The sequence below is a fragment of the Gorilla gorilla genome, chromosome 20 (assembly GCF_029281585.2).
Source record: "Gorilla gorilla gorilla isolate KB3781 chromosome 20, NHGRI_mGorGor1-v2.1_pri, whole genome shotgun sequence".
In the NCBI taxonomy this organism is placed as follows: Eukaryota; Metazoa; Chordata; class Mammalia; order Primates; family Hominidae; genus Gorilla; species Gorilla gorilla.
In genome coordinates this window covers 67774732-67792595 of record NC_073244.2, presented here as the reverse complement: position 1 = coordinate 67792595, position 17864 = coordinate 67774732, and the positions used below count along the sequence as shown (strand labels likewise).

Below are 17864 nucleotides of genomic sequence, written 5' to 3'. Positions count from 1 at the left end.
TTCTTGGGTACATGTGCAGAACGTACAGGTTTGGTACAGAGGTGTAGATGTGCCATGTGGGCTTGCTGCACCCATCAACCCGTCAACTACATTAGATATTTCTCCCTAATGCTGTCCCTCCCTTAACCTCCCGCCCCCGGACAGGTCCCAGTGTGTGATGTTCCTCTCCCTGTGTCCATGTGTTCTCATTGTTCAACTCCTACTTATGAGTGAGAACATGCCGTGTTTGGTTTTCCAATCTTGTGGTAGTTTGCTGAGAATCATGGTTTCCAGCTTCATCCACGTCCCTGCAGAAAACATGAAGTCATCCTTTTTTATGGCTGCATAGTATTCCGTGGTGTAGATGTGCCACATTTTCTTCTTTAACAATGAAGAGAAGCTCAGAGTTTCTGACAACCCAGGGCTTGGCTCAGTTTCTAAAGGAAACTGTCTTCCTTTCTCTCATTGTCAGTGTTGGTACGGCAAACGGATTTGAGGTGAACCCGGACATTGTTGTCTTACCCTGAGCCACTGCCCAGCACGTGGCCCCACCGTCAGTCCAGCCGGGGCATGGATGAGGTGGCTCAGAACCAGGCAGGTCATGTTATTGTGCAACTGTGGCTCTGAATTGTTTTCTTCACGATTCCTTAGGTTCTGTGTTTTGCCCAGGATATAAGGAAGCACTCACGTGGGCCGTCTAGTCTCCAAGTTCTATGAGGAGAAGTGTCAGTCAGGATGAGCTGAGACCACAGAGGAGAAACAACGGAATCGTTGCAAAATGCTTTCATTAAGTCCAAACAAAACAAAACAAAAACAGAAAACCACAGCCCACAAGTATAACAATAAAAATCCTGTGAACTTTGAGAATCTGATGTGCGTCTGCCACAGAAAACTTCCAATTATCAACAAAAAAATATGAGGTACACAAAGAGAACAGAATGTCTGCAAGTCACAAGATGAAGTAAATGTGCTCAAGACCTTGGGCTTCCTCTCTACAGACTAAATTACTTGTCTAAGGAGGACCAAAAGAACTAAAGGAAACAACAGGCAAAGAACTGAAGTAAATTAGAAGAGTAACACTTCACAAAATAGAAAATACCAATAACCAAATAGAAATTTTAAAAATGAACTAATTAGAAATTGAGGGACATAAAGTAAAATAACTGAAATGAAAACTCACTACAGAGGTTCGACAGAAGTTTTTCCATTCTTTTTTGTTTTTATAAATGTTATGAAAATCTAATTCAAGGCAAGTGAAATTGTCACTGCCGATGACACCATCTTATATAGAGAAAACCCTAAAAACTCCAACAAATTCTGTTAGGACTGATAAATGAATTCAGTGAAGGTGCAAGACACAAAATCAACAAACAAAAATTCTTAGCATTTTTATGAATTGTAAATAAACTACCTGAAAAAGAAAATAAACAATAATTCTGGGCCAGGTATGGTGGCTCACCCCTGTAATCCCAGAATATTGGGAGGCCAAAGTGGGCAGATCACTTGTGGTCAGGAATTCGAGACCAGCCTGGCCAAAATGGTGAAACTCTATCTCTACCAAAAAGACAAAAATAAGCTGAGCATGGTGACTGGTACCTGTAATGTCAGCTACTTGGGGGCCTGAGGCAGGAGTCTGCAGTGAGCTGAGATCGTTACACTACACTCCAGCCAGGAAAACAGAGAGAGACTCTCTCTCCAAATATCATAATAATAATTCCAATTAAAATAACAATAAGAAAATCAAACATCAGAGTAAATTCAATAAAGAAGGAGAAAGACCTGTACAATATAAAGTATAAAATACCAATGAACAAAATTGACAAAAACACAAATAAAAGGATATCTCATGTTCATGGATTAGAATTAATATTCTTAGAATGTCTATACACTCAAAGGGATCCACACATTCAATGCAATCCCAATCACAATTGTCATTTATCACAGAAAAAGAGAAAAAAGTCCTAAAACTTGTGTGAAGCCACAAAAGACCCCAAATAACTGAAACAATCATATGCAGAAAAATCTCACAGCTGTAGACATCACATTACTTGATTTCAAAATATATTATCAAACTATTATAAACAAAACGACGTGGTACTAGAATAAAAACAGCCGTTTCTACCAATGAAACAGGAGAGAAAGCTCCCATATAAACGTGCACACGTGTGGCAAATTCATTTTTGACAAAGGATCCACAATACAAAATGGGGAAAGTACAGCCCCTTCAATAAATTGTGCTCGAAGAACTCATCCACATAGAGAAGAATACAATTGTATCTTTACATCAAACTGCATGCATGAATCAACTCAAAACGGAGAAAAGAGTTAAATGAAAGACCTGAAATGGTAAAACTATCAGATCAAAACACAGGGGGAAAGATCTAAGAAATTTGTCTGGGCAAACTTTTTTTTTGATATAACCACCTAAATCACAGGCAACAAAAGCAAACATAGACAAGTGGGATCGCATCACATGTAAAAGCTGCTGCACAACAAAGGAAACAATAAGGTGAAGAGACAACCTACACAGTGGGAGAAAATATTTGCAAACCATACGTCCGATAAGGGGTTAACATCCAGAATACATAAGGCACTCAGGCCAGACAACAAATAGATGGATTTAAAAGAGGGCTAGGATGGGTATACAGTTTCAATTTTGGAAGATGAAAAGATTTCTGGAGATGAATGGCAGTGATGGTGGCAAAATAATATGGACATCATAAAATACCATTGAATTTTACACTTAAAAATGATTAAGATGGTCAATGACATATACTTTACCACCATTTGTTAAGAAATAAAAGACTGAATGAAAATTAATAGTATTCTGTGGGATCATATCAAGTGATACGGTTTGGCTCCGTGTCCCCAGCCAAATCGCATGTTGAATTGTCATCCTCAGTGTTGGGGGAGGGACCAGGTGGGAGGTGATTGGATCACGGGGACGGATTTCCTCCACGCTGTTCCCATGACCGTGAGTGAGTTCTCACACGATCTGATGATTTCAAAGTGTATGGTACTTTCCTTTCTCTTTCCTGTCACTATGTGAAAAAGCCACCCGCTTCCCCTCTGCCATCCTCCATGACTGTTAAGTTTCCCGAGGCCACCCAGTGATGTTCCCCGTGCGACCTGCAGAACTATAAATTAATGAAACCTCTTTTCTTCCTAAATTACCCAGTCTCCGGTAGTTCTTTAGAGCAGTGTGAGAATGAACTGATATAGAATATTGGTACCAGGAGTGAGGCAATTCTACTAAGGTACCTGAAAATGTGAAAGCGACTTTGGAACTGGGTAACGGGCAGAGGTTGCAACCGTTTGGAGGGCTCAGAAGAAGACAGGAAGATGTGAGAATGTCTGGAACTTCCCAGATACTTGTCAGATGGTTTTCATCAAAATGCTGACAATTGAATTGTTCTTAGTGAAGTAACTTCAAGTAGAAATTCAGGTGATTGATTACGGTATTTTCTTCCTATTGTGAGTTTCTCAGTGAGCTTCAACCGCATCTAGAAATTTTGGAAATGTGTGCTTTTCATTCAACTCAGGATAGCTGTAATTTCCATTGCAATTTCATGTTTGATCATTTTATTTAGAAGTGGTTGTTTAATTTGCATGTATGTGGAGAATTTGTGGATTTCTTGCTGTTATTGATTTCCGATTCAACACTGATGCCGTCATAGGAGACGGTGTATAGTATTTCAAATTAATGCTAATGAGTTCTCTCTAAAACCACACATATTCGTGGCAAACACTCGGTGTGCGCTTGAAATGAATGTCAGTGTTCAGTTGTTGGGTTAAACTGAATACATGAACATATATAATTTTGCCGTATTCATAGGTCCTTATCATTTGAAATTCAGTTACTGTGTTGGGTCACATTCAAAGTATTATTTAGTTCATAAGTTCCATAACACACAGTACACTAATCTTGCAGAAAATAGAAAACATTGGCAAATGACTCTGAATTTTCAAAATATTTATTGAACAGAAATATAAACATAAGCCCCAAAGAAAACAACATGACAAACTTTAAGTACAATGTAATCTTCCCCTCATTAATATAATTGCTTTCTGTTCATGGTTTACACAGTGATGGCTCTTTCCCTTCTGTCCCTTTGTACCTATGTGTATCTAGCAGAAAAGTTCTTAGCTGTGGCTATGGGCGCACTGAAACTTCCTCAAGATGATTATGTTCAAATGTTTCTTTACTTTCCCCCAGAATAAACTGGGGCACTGGCACTGGCTGGATTGATCACAGAACAGATACTCAGGATGCTCTGATCATCTTGACTTCCACGTTGATGAGCAAAAAATGGACGCCATGGCTCGCAAACAGGAATGTCGATGAATGTGTAGATATGGCACCCATCACTAACATTGTAAAAGGAAATGGACCTCATACCTACATCCAGGAAAATCCCCACTCTGTGCAACTGGGGACCCACCCAGAGAGGAGTCATAGGCACACTGCTGGCAGCAAAGACCTTTCCTTGCCTGCACCCCACAGTCAAGAAGCCATGTTCTGAAGAAAGCTCAATCTTCCCCTGTCGGTTCACAGATTCCTTGCACACGCCCACATCCCATACTTGGCTGGTGCCCACGTCCACCTCCCAGTAATGGCGGCCGGAAGTGAAGCGAGGGGTGCCCAGGACGCACAGGGTAGTGTCGAACCTCTCAGCTTGCTCCTTCCTATTCTGGCTCAAATCCCCACTTCGGAAACTCCTCAGGTCTTCAGAAATGACGAGATAGTTGTTGGCTGTGTCCACATCCAAGGTCATATCCACTGTGCAAAGAAGAACCAGGAGTTCAGCAAAGACACACACTACAGACTCCCTCTGCCCTTTGACTGCAAACACTTAAACACATTATTCACTTTTACTCTTATTCTACTTTCTTTCCCAAATCAAAATTTCCTGGGGAAACTTGTTTGGCCTCCTGATGAGGTTAAATTTTATCTATAGATTGCATGAATATAATCATTGTAACAAGTCCACCTTATTCATATTAGAAATGCCTTTCGAAATAAGTTAGTGGATAATTGGATGAAAATTAGTTTTCCATTTAGCACATATGATACATGAACGAAGACAGTAGCTTGCTCTCCAAAGTATTCTACTAACTTGCACAGATTCCATGAAAATCTACGCAAAGGTGAGAACTGCTGTTGTTTGGGAAGCATGGAAGTTTTAGATGCTAGATACCCTGCTAATGCCTATGTTTAATGAAGAAATGTGTGAAAGTCGTTTTCCCAGTGCCTTTTATGGGTTGTGGCAGGTCCTATAGATTCCTTACCTTGAAACTTCCTCATCCTTGGGTTCATTGTTAGAACAGATTTCAGCTTGGGCTCTAGTTCCTTGATGATGGAAACCAGCGCCCTCAGCTTGTACTTGGGCTTGATGTCATCCTTCTGAGAGACCACAGAGCAGAAACGGCACAGTAAACCTTCCCCATCGGGCTCCTTCTGGAGTGAATTGAGGCACTGGAGGCAGCAGACATATCCACATTTCAGTTGCACGGCTTCTTCAAGATCTTTTAGGCAGACGGGACATCTAATGACCTGTTTGAAGTGCTCAGCCATGGCAAATGTCTAGAGAAAAAAAATGAACGCGATATTAGAATTTCCACGAGCTGAATGAACAGCTGATAGTGTTTGGGGCTTTTATCTTTACATGCACGGAGCTATCATGGCACGATACTTAAAATCACTACTGCTCGTGATGAAGACACAACATGAGTACAAATGTCAATGACTCCAGGCCCTGAACTTCTAATATCTGTAAAACTCATTGGAATAAAGGGCATGATTCACGGAAAGGCTTTGAGTTGAAATAGTAAAGGAGTCTACACCTGATCTGTTTGATATGATAGCCACCAGTCACAAGTGGCTATTGAGACCTGAAATGGGGCGTATCTGAATGGAGATGTGCTGTGAGCCAAATACACTCTTATTTTTGAACACATAAGGGGGAAAAGAGAATGTAAACTATCTGCTTGAGAACGTTTAAAGTTGCTCACATGTTAAATGATTATATTTTGAGTTAAAATTCATTAGGCTTGATTTGTTCTATTTTATGTGACTACCAGAAAATGAATTTACAATTACATATATGGGTTATCTTATGTTTCTATTGGACAGTGCTGGAGTCCATCTGAAGACCTTCTACTTCCCCAACTGTGCAAACTGCATGTGGTGAAAGCCCTGATAGCGCACCAAAAGGACAAGACACAAAATACAAGTAAGTCGTACCAGGTAAAACTGAATCTTCTGCATAGCGGAAAAAAAGAAAAGCAAAAAGCAGAACTGAAAAAAAAACAAACAAGCAGCCATATATATGACAGTGGATTAATATCCAAAATATATAAGGAATAATTTCAAGGCCGTAGCAAAAACAAAATAGCAGGGAGGTTTCTGAAAACGTTAGGAGTAGAACTGCCTGTGTTCCAGCAACCCTACTTCTGTGTTTATAGGTGAAAGAAAGAGGTCAGCATGTCAAAGAGACATCTGCACTCTTAGGTTCTCTGCAGCGTTATTCACAAGAGCCATGGAAACAACCCCATAGGCTGTGAGAGAAAAATGGATGAGGAAACGGTGATATATACATTGGAGTATTCTACCATAAAAAAGAAGGCAATTCTGGCATTGCACCAATGTGGATGAAGGCCGAGGGCATGATGGGAAGTGAAATAAGTGAGGCTGAGGGAAGTGAACACTCTATGATCTCAGTTATGTGGAATCTGACTTGACTGATCTCATAGAATCAGAAAATAGCCACTGGTCTCCAGCCTGGCAAACAGAGCGAGACCCTGTCTCAAAATTATTAAAGAAATAATGAATCCCCATCCTGGAAGAGGTAGGTCCCAGCATGCGGCCAGATCTTTTCCGCAATAGTAATGTAAACAAACTTTGCTTTTCATTTCCTTCCCTTTCTCTTTCTGAATTAAAAGGAACAAAAAACTGAACAAAAGAAAAATCAGAAAATAAGAGAAGAATGATGGTTGCCAGGGGTTGTGGGAAGGGGAGAATAGGAAAACAATACCAAACCCATAGGAAAACCTGACGTTGAATAACGCAGCCACGGAACCTCTGCCCATCATTTCAGGAAGTCTACCAAATTCTGATGAAATTCAAGCAAATGGAGATTGTCATGTCTCTTGCCTCGGTATTGAAAATCTAAGACTTACCTAACCGTTACCAGGGCAGAGGTCCCATTATCCTCCAGAAATACAGTGTGTCTGTCATGGAGTTGGCCTCAGACAACTCTTGTGGAATCAAGACATTCTTGCATTCCCCTAGACTCTCATACGCCTTTTGTAAAAATGAATTCCAAGAGATTGAACTCACCTCTCCTTCAGGAGTTTCTCCCCTGGCCTCCAGCTGCTTCTGCGGACAGCTCAGATCTGGAGTGAGAGCTGCCTGCCAGGGGCTTTTATACGAGAGGGTCTCTCCACCCACCTTAGCCACACCCTTTCCCTCCTTTTTAACCCAATCAGATTCTGATTTCATTCTGCCATCATTGAGATGGTTACTATTGGTCAGGTTTTTACCGTAAAGGAAGACGATTGTGTTTTCAGTGTTATATTTTAATTCACAAGGACAAAATATTGCCACGGAATAATTTTTAGATAAGATCTTGAATATTATGCCTATTGATTAAAATTTGGAAATTAATTAAAATTAATTAAAATCTTAAAATTTGGGGTGACATTTAAAATTCCTCTAAAATGAACGTTGCGACTTTCAAAGCGTTTTCTATTATAAGTGTAACACCTTTTCACATTTCAATAAAAGAGGTGAGTTAAGCCTACTCAGAAGTCGTTACTAATAGGACACTCCACAGACCACACTCAACTCTCAAAAACATTTTCTCTATAATGTAAAGATTCTAATTAAGAAGCTTAGGAAAGAAATCCCAAAACGGTTTCCAGACAATCAGTCAGCCAGTGAAAGTCCGGTTTTTCTTTTTAGTTGCAGCATCAAAAATGAAAGGTAAAAGTTACTGTTACAATCTTTCTATTTCCCTTACATCACAACATAAGTAAAATGAGATTCGTTTCCTCTTTAGAAATGTTCAAAAATGGGTTCCTCATGTATTAAATATATCATAAGTGATCAGAGTTCATGGATAAGAACGTAAAAGTGGGAGACTGGAGGTAAGGTGGGAAAGGATTTGATTACATTAATGTGATTAAATTAAGAGTCTTTAATTTAATCATCTCCACAGTAATCATTCTCTAGTGATTGCTAGATTCTCTTCTTTCCTATTCAAAGCCAAGGCAGTTCTCAATTCCTTTTATCTCATGAAGGCAAATGGAGAAACACAAATCTCTACGTTGTGGTGCATGTATTACATGAAATCCTTGCACATTGCATTTCTTCACTGATTGGGATCTATAATATAATCTGCCACATGTATGTCCATGTATACACACATACCGTATCTACACATATGCACGCAGGGAGAAAATGCTTATCTCTTCTGGCATAATTCTAATTGGTTTATTTTCTGATATAAATCCTTTTAAAATATACTCACATTTCTGGGAGCAGTTATTCTCCAGCTTGTAATTTTATGGACCCATGTTCCTGGAGCACTGATCCCTCACATCTTTTAATTTTTATCTGCTTTGAGTAAAGCTTGAACAAAATTTATGTTCTCTTTGGGAATACCAGGTGGCCTCAGTTGTGGAAAGCACCAAACCGAGTGGATTGATTTGCCTCTCTAATATTCTCCCAAAATATCTTACAGCCTGGAATTGCATTCATGCTCATGTCTTGGGAGAGGAGTTCTTCCGTTCAGAATTAGAGAATAGCGTCTTAGGATTGCTGGCACACTGGTGGGGTTGCTTTGGGTGTTAGATACTTTCCACATCTTTTCCAATTGCGTCTTTTCAAAGAAAGCAGCTCCGCTGGCTTCTATTAAGACAGTGGTGAAGTTTCCTTGCCCGCTCTCATGAACAGTTCAGTACTTTGAGGGTTTTCTGGTTTGAATAAACCTGTCCTTCAACATCCCAGTCAGCAAGGGCTGCATTCTCCATGCCCTGTCCCTGCAGGCGTGTCACAGAAGCGGATGTAAATTGTTGGCTTCGGTGGCTTCTGATCCACAGACCCTGTTCACTGTACAAGCAGACTTTTCTTTTTTTTTTTTTTTTCTAATTATACTTTAAGTTCTTGGGTACATGTGCAGAACGTACAGGTTTGGTACAGAGGTGTAGATGTGCCATGTGGGCTTGCTGCACCCATCAACCCGTCAACTACATTAGATATTTCTCCCTAATGCTGTCCCTCCCTTAACCTCCCGCCCCCGGACAGGTCCCAGTGTGTGATGTTCCTCTCCCTGTGTCCATGTGTTCTCATTGTTCAACTCCTACTTATGAGTGAGAACATGCCGTGTTTGGTTTTCCAATCTTGTGGTAGTTTGCTGAGAATCATGGTTTCCAGCTTCATCCATGTCCCTGCAGAAAACATGAAGTCATCCTTTTTTATGGCTGCATAGTATTCCGTGGTGTAGATGTGCCACATTTTCTTCTTTAACAATGAAGAGAAGCTCAGAGTTTCTGACAACCCAGGGCTTGGCTCAGTTTCTAAAGGAAACTGTCTTCCTTTCTCTCATTGTCAGTGTTGGTACGGCAAACGGATTTGAGGTGAACCCGGACATTGTTGTCTTACCCTGAGCCACTGCCCAGCACGTGGCCCCACCGTCAGTCCAGCCGGGGCATGGATGAGGTGGCTCAGAACCAGGCAGGTCATGTTATTGCCCAACCGTGGCTCTGAATTTTTTTCTTCACGATTCCTTAGGTTCTGTGTTTTGCCCAGGATATAAGGAAGCACTCACGTGGGCCGTCTAGTCTCCAAGTTCTATGAGGAGAAGTGTCAGTCAGGATGAGCTGAGACCACAGAGGAGAAACAACGGAATCGTTGCAAAATGCTTTCATTAAGTCCAAACAAAACAAAACAAAAACAGAAAACCACAGCCCACAAGTATAACAATAAAAATCCTGTGAACTTTGAGAATCTGATGTGCGTCTGCCACAGAAAACTTCCAATTATCAACAAAAAAATATGAGGTACACAAAGAGAACAGAATGTCTGCAAGTCACAAGATGAAGTAAATGTGCTCAAGACCTTGGGCTTCCTCTCTACAGACTAAATTACTTGTCTAAGGAGGACCAAAAGAACTAAAGGAAACTACAGGCAAAGAACTGAAGTAAATTAGAAGAGTAACACTTCACAAAATAGAAAATACCAATAACCAAATAGAAATTTTAAAAATGAACTAATTAGAAATTGAGGGACATAAAGTAAAATAACTGAAATGAAAACTCACTACAGAGGTTCGACAGAAGTTTTTCCATTCTTTTTTGTTTTTATAAATGTTATGAAAATCTAATTCAAGGCAAGTGAAATTGTCACTGCCGATGACACCATCTTATATAGAGAAAACCCTAAAAACTCCAACAAATTCTGTTAGGACTGATAAATGAATTCAGTGAAGGTGCAAGACACAAAATCAACAAACAAAAATTCTTAGCATTTTTATGAATTGTAAATAAACTACCTGAAAAAGAAAATAAACAATAATTCTGGGCCAGGTATGGTGGCTCACCCCTGTAATCCCAGAATATTGGGAGGCCAAAGTGGGCAGATCACTTGTGGTCAGGAATTCGAGACCAGCCTGGCCAAAATGGTGAAACTCTATCTCTACCAAAAAGACAAAAATAAGCTGAGCATGGTGACTGGTACCTGTAATGTCAGCTACTTGGGGGCCTGAGGCAGGAGTCTGCAGTGAGCTGAGATCGTTACACTACACTCCAGCCAGGAAAACAGAGAGAGACTCTCTCTCCAAATATCATAATAATAATTCCAATTAAAATAACAATAAGAAAATCAAACATCAGAGTAAATTCAATAAAGAAGGAGAAAGACCTGTACAATATAAAGTATAAAATACCAATGAACAAAATTGACAAAAACACAAATAAAAGGATATCTCATGTTCATGGATTAGAATTAATATTCTTAGAATGTCTATACACTCAAAGGGATCCACACATTCAATGCAATCCCAATCACAATTGTCATTTATCACAGAAAAAGAGAAAAAAGTCCTAAAACTTGTGTGAAGCCACAAAAGACCCCAAATAACTGAAACAATCATATGCAGAAAAATCTCACAGCTGTAGACATCACATTACTTGATTTCAAAATATATTATCAAACTATTATAAACAAAACGACGTGGTACTAGAATAAAAACAGCCGTTTCTACCAATGAAACAGGAGAGAAAGCTCCCATATAAACGTGCACACGTGTGGCAAATTCATTTTTGACAAAGGATCCACAATACAAAATGGGGAAAGTACAGCCCCTTCAATAAATTGTGCTCGAAGAACTCATCCACATAGAGAAGAATACAATTGTATCTTTACATCAAACTGCATGCATGAATCAACTCAAAACGGAGAAAAGAGTTAAATGAAAGACCTGAAATGGTAAAACTATCAGATCAAAACACAGGGGGAAAGATCTAAGAAATTTGTCTGGGCAAACTTTTTTTTCGATATAACCACCTAAATCACAGGCAACAAAAGCAAACATAGACAAGTGGGATCGCATCACATGTAAAAGCCGCTGCACAACAAAGGAAACAATAAGGTGAAGAGACAATCTACACAGTGGGAGAAAATATTTGCAAACCATACGTCCGATAAGGGGTTAACATCCAGAATACATAAGGCACTCAGGCGAGACAACAAATAGATGGATTTAAAAGAGGGCTAGGATGGGTACACAGTTTCAATTTTGGAAGATGAAAAGATTTCTGGAGATGAATGGCAGTGATGGTGGCAAAATAATATGGACATCATAAAATACCATTGAATTTTACACTTAAAAATGGTTAAGATGGTCAATGACATATACTTTACCACCATTTGTTAAGAAATAAAAGACTGAATGAAAATTAATAGTATTCTGTGGGATCATATCAAGTGATACGGTTTGGCTCCGTGTCCCCAGCCAAATGTCATGTTGAATTGTCATCCTCAGTGTTGGGGGAAGGACCAGGTGGGAGATGATTGGATCACGGGGACGGATTTCCTCCACCCTGTTCCCGTGACCGTGAGTGAGTTCTCACAAGATCTGATGCTTTCAAAGTGTATGGCACTTTCCTTTTCCTCTCTTTCCTGTCACTATGTGAAAAAGCCACTCGCTTCCCCTCTGCCTTCCTCCATGATTGTTAAGTTTCCCGAGGCCCCCCAGTGATGTTCCCCGTGCGACCTGCAGAACTATAAATTAATGAAACCTCTTTTCTTCCTAAATTACCCAGTCTCCGGTAGTTCTTTAGAGCAGTGTGAGAATGAACTGATATAGAATATTGGTACCAGGAGTGAGGCAATTCTACTAAGGTACCTGAAAATGTGGAAGCGACTTTGGAACTGGGTAACGGGCAGAGGTTGCAACCGTTTGGAGGGCTCAGAAGAAGACAGGAAGATGTGAGAATGTCTGGAACTTCCCAGATACTTGTCAGATGGTTTTCATCAAAATGCTGACAATTGAATTGTTCTTAGTGAAGTAACTTCAAGTAGAAATTCAGGTGATTGATTACGGTATTTTCTTCCTATTGTGAGTTTCTCAGTGAGCTTCAACCGCATCTAGAAATTTTGGAAATGTGTGCTTTTCATTCAACTCAGGATAGCTGTAATTTCCATTGTAATTTCATGTTTGATCATTTTATTTAGAAGTGGTTGTTTAATTTGCATGTATGTGGAGAATTTGTGGATTTCTTGCTGTTATTGATTTCCGATTCAACACTGATGCCGTCATAGGAGACGGTGTATAGTATTTCAAATTAATGCTAATGAGTTCTCTCTGAAACCACACATATTCGTGGCAAACACTCGGTGTGCGCTTGAAATGAATGTCAGTGTTCAGTTGTTGGGTTAAACTGAATACATGAACATATATAATTTTGCCGTATTCATAGGTCCTTATCATTTGAAATTCAGTTACTGTGTTGGGTCACATTCAAAGTATTATTTAGTTCATAAGTTCCATAACACACAGTACACTAATCTTGCAGAAAATAGAAAACATTGGCAAATGACTCTGAATTTTCAAAATATTTATTGAACAGAAATATAAACATAAGCCCCAAAGAAAACAACATGACAAACTTTAAGTACAATGTAATCTTCCCCTCATTAATATAATTGCTTTCTGTTCATGGTTTACAGAGTGATGGCTCTTTCCCTTCTGTCCCTTTGTACCTATGTGTATCTAGCAGAAAAGTTCTTAGCTGTGGCTATGGGCGCACTGAAACTTCCTCAAGATGATTATGTTCAAATGTTTATTTACTTTCCCCAGAATAAACTGGGGCACTGGCACTGGCTGGATTGATCACAGAACAGATACTCAGGATGCTCTGATCATCTTGACTTCCACGTTGATGAGCAAAAAATGGACGCCATGGCTCGCAAACAGGAATGTCGATGAATGTGTAGATATGGCACCCATCACTAACATTGTAAAAGGAAATGGACCTCATACCTACATCCAGGAAAATCCCCACTCTGTGCAACTGGGGACCCACCCAGAGAGGAGTCATAGGCACACTGCTGGCAGCAAAGACCTTTCCTTGCCTGCAACCCACAGTCAAGAAGCCATGTTCTGAAGAAAGCACAATCTTCCCCTGTCGGTTCACAGATTCCTTGCACACGCCCACATCCCACACTTGGCTGGTGCCCACGTCCACCTCCCAGTAATGGCGGCCGGAAGTGAAGCGAGGGGTGCCCAGGACGCACAGGGCAGTGTCGAACCTCTCAGCTTGCTCCTTCCTGTTCTGGCTCAAATCCCCACTTCGGAAACTCCTCAGGTCTTCAGAAATGATGAGATAGTTGTTGGCTGTGTCCACATCGAACGTCATATCCACTGTGCAAAGAAGAACCAGGAGTTCAGCAAAGACACACACTACAGACTCCCTCTGCCCTTTGACTGCAAACACTTAAACACATTATTCACTTTTACTTGTATTCTACTTTCTTTCCCAAATCAAACTTTCCTGGGGAAACTTGTTTGGCCTCCTGATGAGGTTAAATTTTATCTATAGATTGCATGAATATAATCATTGTAACAAGTCCACCTTATTCATATTAGAAATGCCTTTTGAATTAATTTAGTGGATAATTTGATGAAAATTAGTTTTCCATTTAGCACATATGATACATGAAAGAAGACAGTAGCTTGCTCTCCAAAGTATTCTACAAACTTGCACAGATTCCATGAAAATCTCTATGCAAAGGTGAGAACTGCTGTTGTTTGGGAAGCATGGAAGTTTTAGATGCTAGATATCCTGCTAATGCCTATGTTTAATGAAGAAATGTTTGAAAGTCGTTTTCCCAGTGCCTTTTATGGGTTGTGGCAGGTCCTATAGATTCCTTACCTTGAAACTTCCTCATCCTTGGGTTCATTGTTAGAACAGATTTCAGCTTGGGCTCTAGTTCCTTGATGATGGAGACCAGCGCCCTCAGCTTGTACTTGGGCTTGATGTCATCCTTCTGAGAGACCACAGAGCAGAAACGGCACAGTAAACCTTCCCCATCGGGCTCCTTCTGGAGTGAATTGAGGCACTGGAGGCAGCAGACATATCCACATTTCAGTTGCACGGCTTCTTCAAGATCTTTTAGGCAGACAGGACATCTAATGACCTGTTTGAAGTGCTCAGCCATGGCAAAAGTCTAGAGAAAAAAAAATGAACACGGTATTAGAATTTCCACAAGCTGAATGAACAGCTGATAGTGTTTGGGGCTTTTATCTTTACATGCATGGAGCTATCATGGCACAATACTTAAAATCACTACTGCTAGTGATGAAGACACAACATGAATACAAATGTCAATGACTCGAGGTCCTGAACTTCTAATATCTGTAATACTCATTGGAATAAAGGGCATGATTCACCGAAAGACTTTGAGTTGAAATAGGAAAGGAGTCTACACCTGAGCTGTTTGATATGGTAGCCACCAGTCACAAATGGCTATTGAGACCTGAAATGGGGCGTATCTGAATGGAGATGTGCTGTGAGCCGAATACACTCTTATTTTTGAAGACATAATGGGGAAAAGAGAACGTAAACTCTCTGCTTGAGAATGTTTAAAGTTGCTCACATGTTAAATGATTATATTTTGAGTTAAAATTCATTAGGCTTGCTTTGTTCTATTTTATGTGACTACCAGAAAGTGAATTTACAATTACATATATGGGTTATCTTATGTGTCTATTGGGCAGTGCTGGAGTACATTTGAAGACCTTCTACTTCCTCAACTGTGCAAACTGCATGTGGTGAAAGCCCTGATAGGGCACCAAAAGGACAAGACACAAAATACAAATAAGTCTTACCAGGTAAACCTGAATATTCTGCATAGCGGAAAAAGAAAAAAAAAGCAAAAAGCAGAACTAAAAAAAAAACAAACAAGCAGCCATATATATGACAGTGGATTAATATCCAAAATATATAAGGAATATTTTCAAGGCCGTAGCAAAAAGAAAATAGTAGGGAGGTTTCTGAAAACATTAGGTATAGAACTGCCTGTGTTCCAGCAACCCTACTTCTGTGTTTATAGGTGAAAGAAAGAGGTCAGCATGTCAAAGAGACATCTGCACTCTCAGGTTCTCTGCAGCGTTATTCACAAGAGCCATGGAAACAACCCCAGAGTCTGTGAGAGAAAAATGGATGAGGAAACGGTGATATATACATTGGAGTATTCTACCATAAAAAAGAAGGCAATTCTGGCATTGCACCAATGTGGATGAAGGCCGAGGGCATGATGAGAAGTGAAATAAGTGAGGCTAGGGAACTGAACACTGTATGATCTCAGTTATGTGGAATCTGACTTGACTGATCTCATAGAATCAGAAAATAGCCACTGCACTCCAGCCTGGGAGACAGAGCGAGACCCTGTCTCAAAACAATTAAAGAAATAATGAATCCCCATCCTGGAAGAGGTAGGTCCCAGCATCCGGCCAGATCTTTTCTGCAATAGTAATGTAAACACTTTGCTTTTCATTTCCTTCCCTTTCTCTTTCTGAATTAAAAGGAACAAAAAACTGAACAAAAAAAAAATCAGAAAATAAGAGAAGAATGATGGTTGCCAGGGGTTGTGGGAAGGGGAGAATAGGAAAACTATACCAAACCCATAGGAAAACCTGACTTTGAATAACGCAGCCACCGAAACTCTGTCCATCATTTCACAAAGTCTACCAAATTCTGATGAAATTCAAGCAAATGGAGATTGTCGTGTCTCTTGCCTTGGTATTGAAAATCTAAGACTTACCTGTTACCAGGGCAGAGTTCCCATTATCCTCCAGAAATACAGTGTGTCTGTCATGGAGTTGGCCTCAGACAACTCTTGTGGAATCAAGACATTATTGCATTCCCCTAGACTCTCATACGCCTTTTGTAAAAATGAATTCCAAGAGATTGAACTCACCTCTCCTTCAGGAGTTTCTCCCCTGGCCTCCAGCTGCTTTTGCGGACAGCTCAGATCTGGAGTGAGAGCTGCCTGCCAGGGGCTTTTATACGAGAGGGTGTCTCCACCCACCTTAGCCACACCCTTTCCCTCCTTTTTAATCCAATCATATTCTGATTTCATTCTGCCATCGAGATGGTCACTACTGGTCAGGTTTTTACCGTAAAGGAAGACGATTGTGTTTTCAGTGTTATATTTTAATTCACAAGGACAAAATATTGCCACGGAATAATTTTTAGATAAGATCTTGAATATTATGCCTATTGATTAAAATTTGGAAATTAATTAAAATTAATTAAAATCTTAAAATTTGGGGTGACATTTAAAATTTCTCTAAAATGAACGGTGCGACTTTCAAAGAGTTTTCTCTTATAAATGTAACACCTTTTCACATTTCAATAAAAGAATTGAGTTAAACCTACTCAGAAGTCGTTACTAATAGGACACTCCACAGACCACACTCAACTCTCAAAAATATTTTCTCTATAATGTCAAGATTCTAATTAAGAAGCTTAGAACAGAAGTCCCAAAACGGTTTCCAGACAATCAGTCAGCCAGTGAAAGTCCGGTTATTCTTTTTAGTTGCAGCATCTAAAATGAAAGGTAAAAGTTACTGTTACAATCTTTCTATTTCCCTTACATCACAACATAAGTAAAATGAGATTCATTTCCTCTTTAAAAATGTTCAAAAATGGGTTCCTCATGTATTAAATATATTATAGGTGATCAGAGTTCATGGATAAGAATGTAAAAGTAGGAGACTGGAGGTAGGGTGGGAAAGGATTTGATTACATTAATGTGATTAAATTAATAGTCTTTAATTAAATCATCTCCACAGTAATCATTCTCTAGTGATTGCCAGATTCTCTTCTTTCCTATTCAAAGCCAAGGCAGTTCTCAATTCCTTTTGTCTCATGAAGGCAAATGGAGAAACACAAATCTCTACGTTGTGGTGCATATATTATATGAAATCCTTGCACATTGCATTTCTTCACTGATTGGGATCTATAATATAATCTGCCACATGTATGTCCATGTATACACACATACGGTATCTACACATATGCGTGCAGGGAGAAAATGCTTATCTCTTCTGGCATAATTCTAATTGGTTTATTTTCTTATATAAATCCTTTTAAAATATACTCACATTTCTGGGAGCAGTTATTCTCCAGCTTGTAATTTTATGGACCCATGTTCCTGGAGCACTGATCCCTCACATCTTTTAATTTTTATCTGCTTTGAGGAAAGCTTGAACAAAATTTATGTTCTCTTTGGGAATACCTGGCGGCCTCAGTTGTGGAAAGGACCAAGCCCAGTGGGTTGATTTGCCTCTTTAATATTCTCCCAAAATATCTTACAG

At 39.7% G+C, this 17864-nt stretch overlaps 2 protein-coding genes across 2 annotated transcripts; both read right to left on the bottom strand.

Moving 5' to 3' along the window:
• Window positions 1-3938: 3938 nt before the first annotated feature.
• On the bottom strand, window positions 3939-7422 carry LOC129528711 (ret finger protein-like 4A). Its single transcript, XM_055370635.2, has 3 exons — window positions 7319-7422; window positions 5269-5563; window positions 3939-4759 (listed from the first exon to the last, which is right to left on the bottom strand). The coding sequence occupies exons 2-3, from the start codon at window positions 5552-5554 to the stop codon at window positions 4182-4184; spliced, it is 864 nt and encodes a 287-aa protein (XP_055226610.1). The 5' UTR covers window positions 5555-5563; window positions 7319-7422; the 3' UTR covers window positions 3939-4181.
• Window positions 7423-13081: 5659 nt separating this feature from the next.
• LOC129528710 (ret finger protein-like 4A) lies at window positions 13082-16541 on the bottom strand. The gene is made up of 3 exons (XM_055370634.1): window positions 16463-16541; window positions 14416-14710; window positions 13082-13904 (listed from the first exon to the last, which is right to left on the bottom strand). The coding sequence occupies exons 2-3, from the start codon at window positions 14699-14701 to the stop codon at window positions 13324-13326; spliced, it is 867 nt and encodes a 288-aa protein (XP_055226609.1). The 5' UTR covers window positions 14702-14710; window positions 16463-16541; the 3' UTR covers window positions 13082-13323.
• Window positions 16542-17864: the final 1323 nt, after the last annotated feature.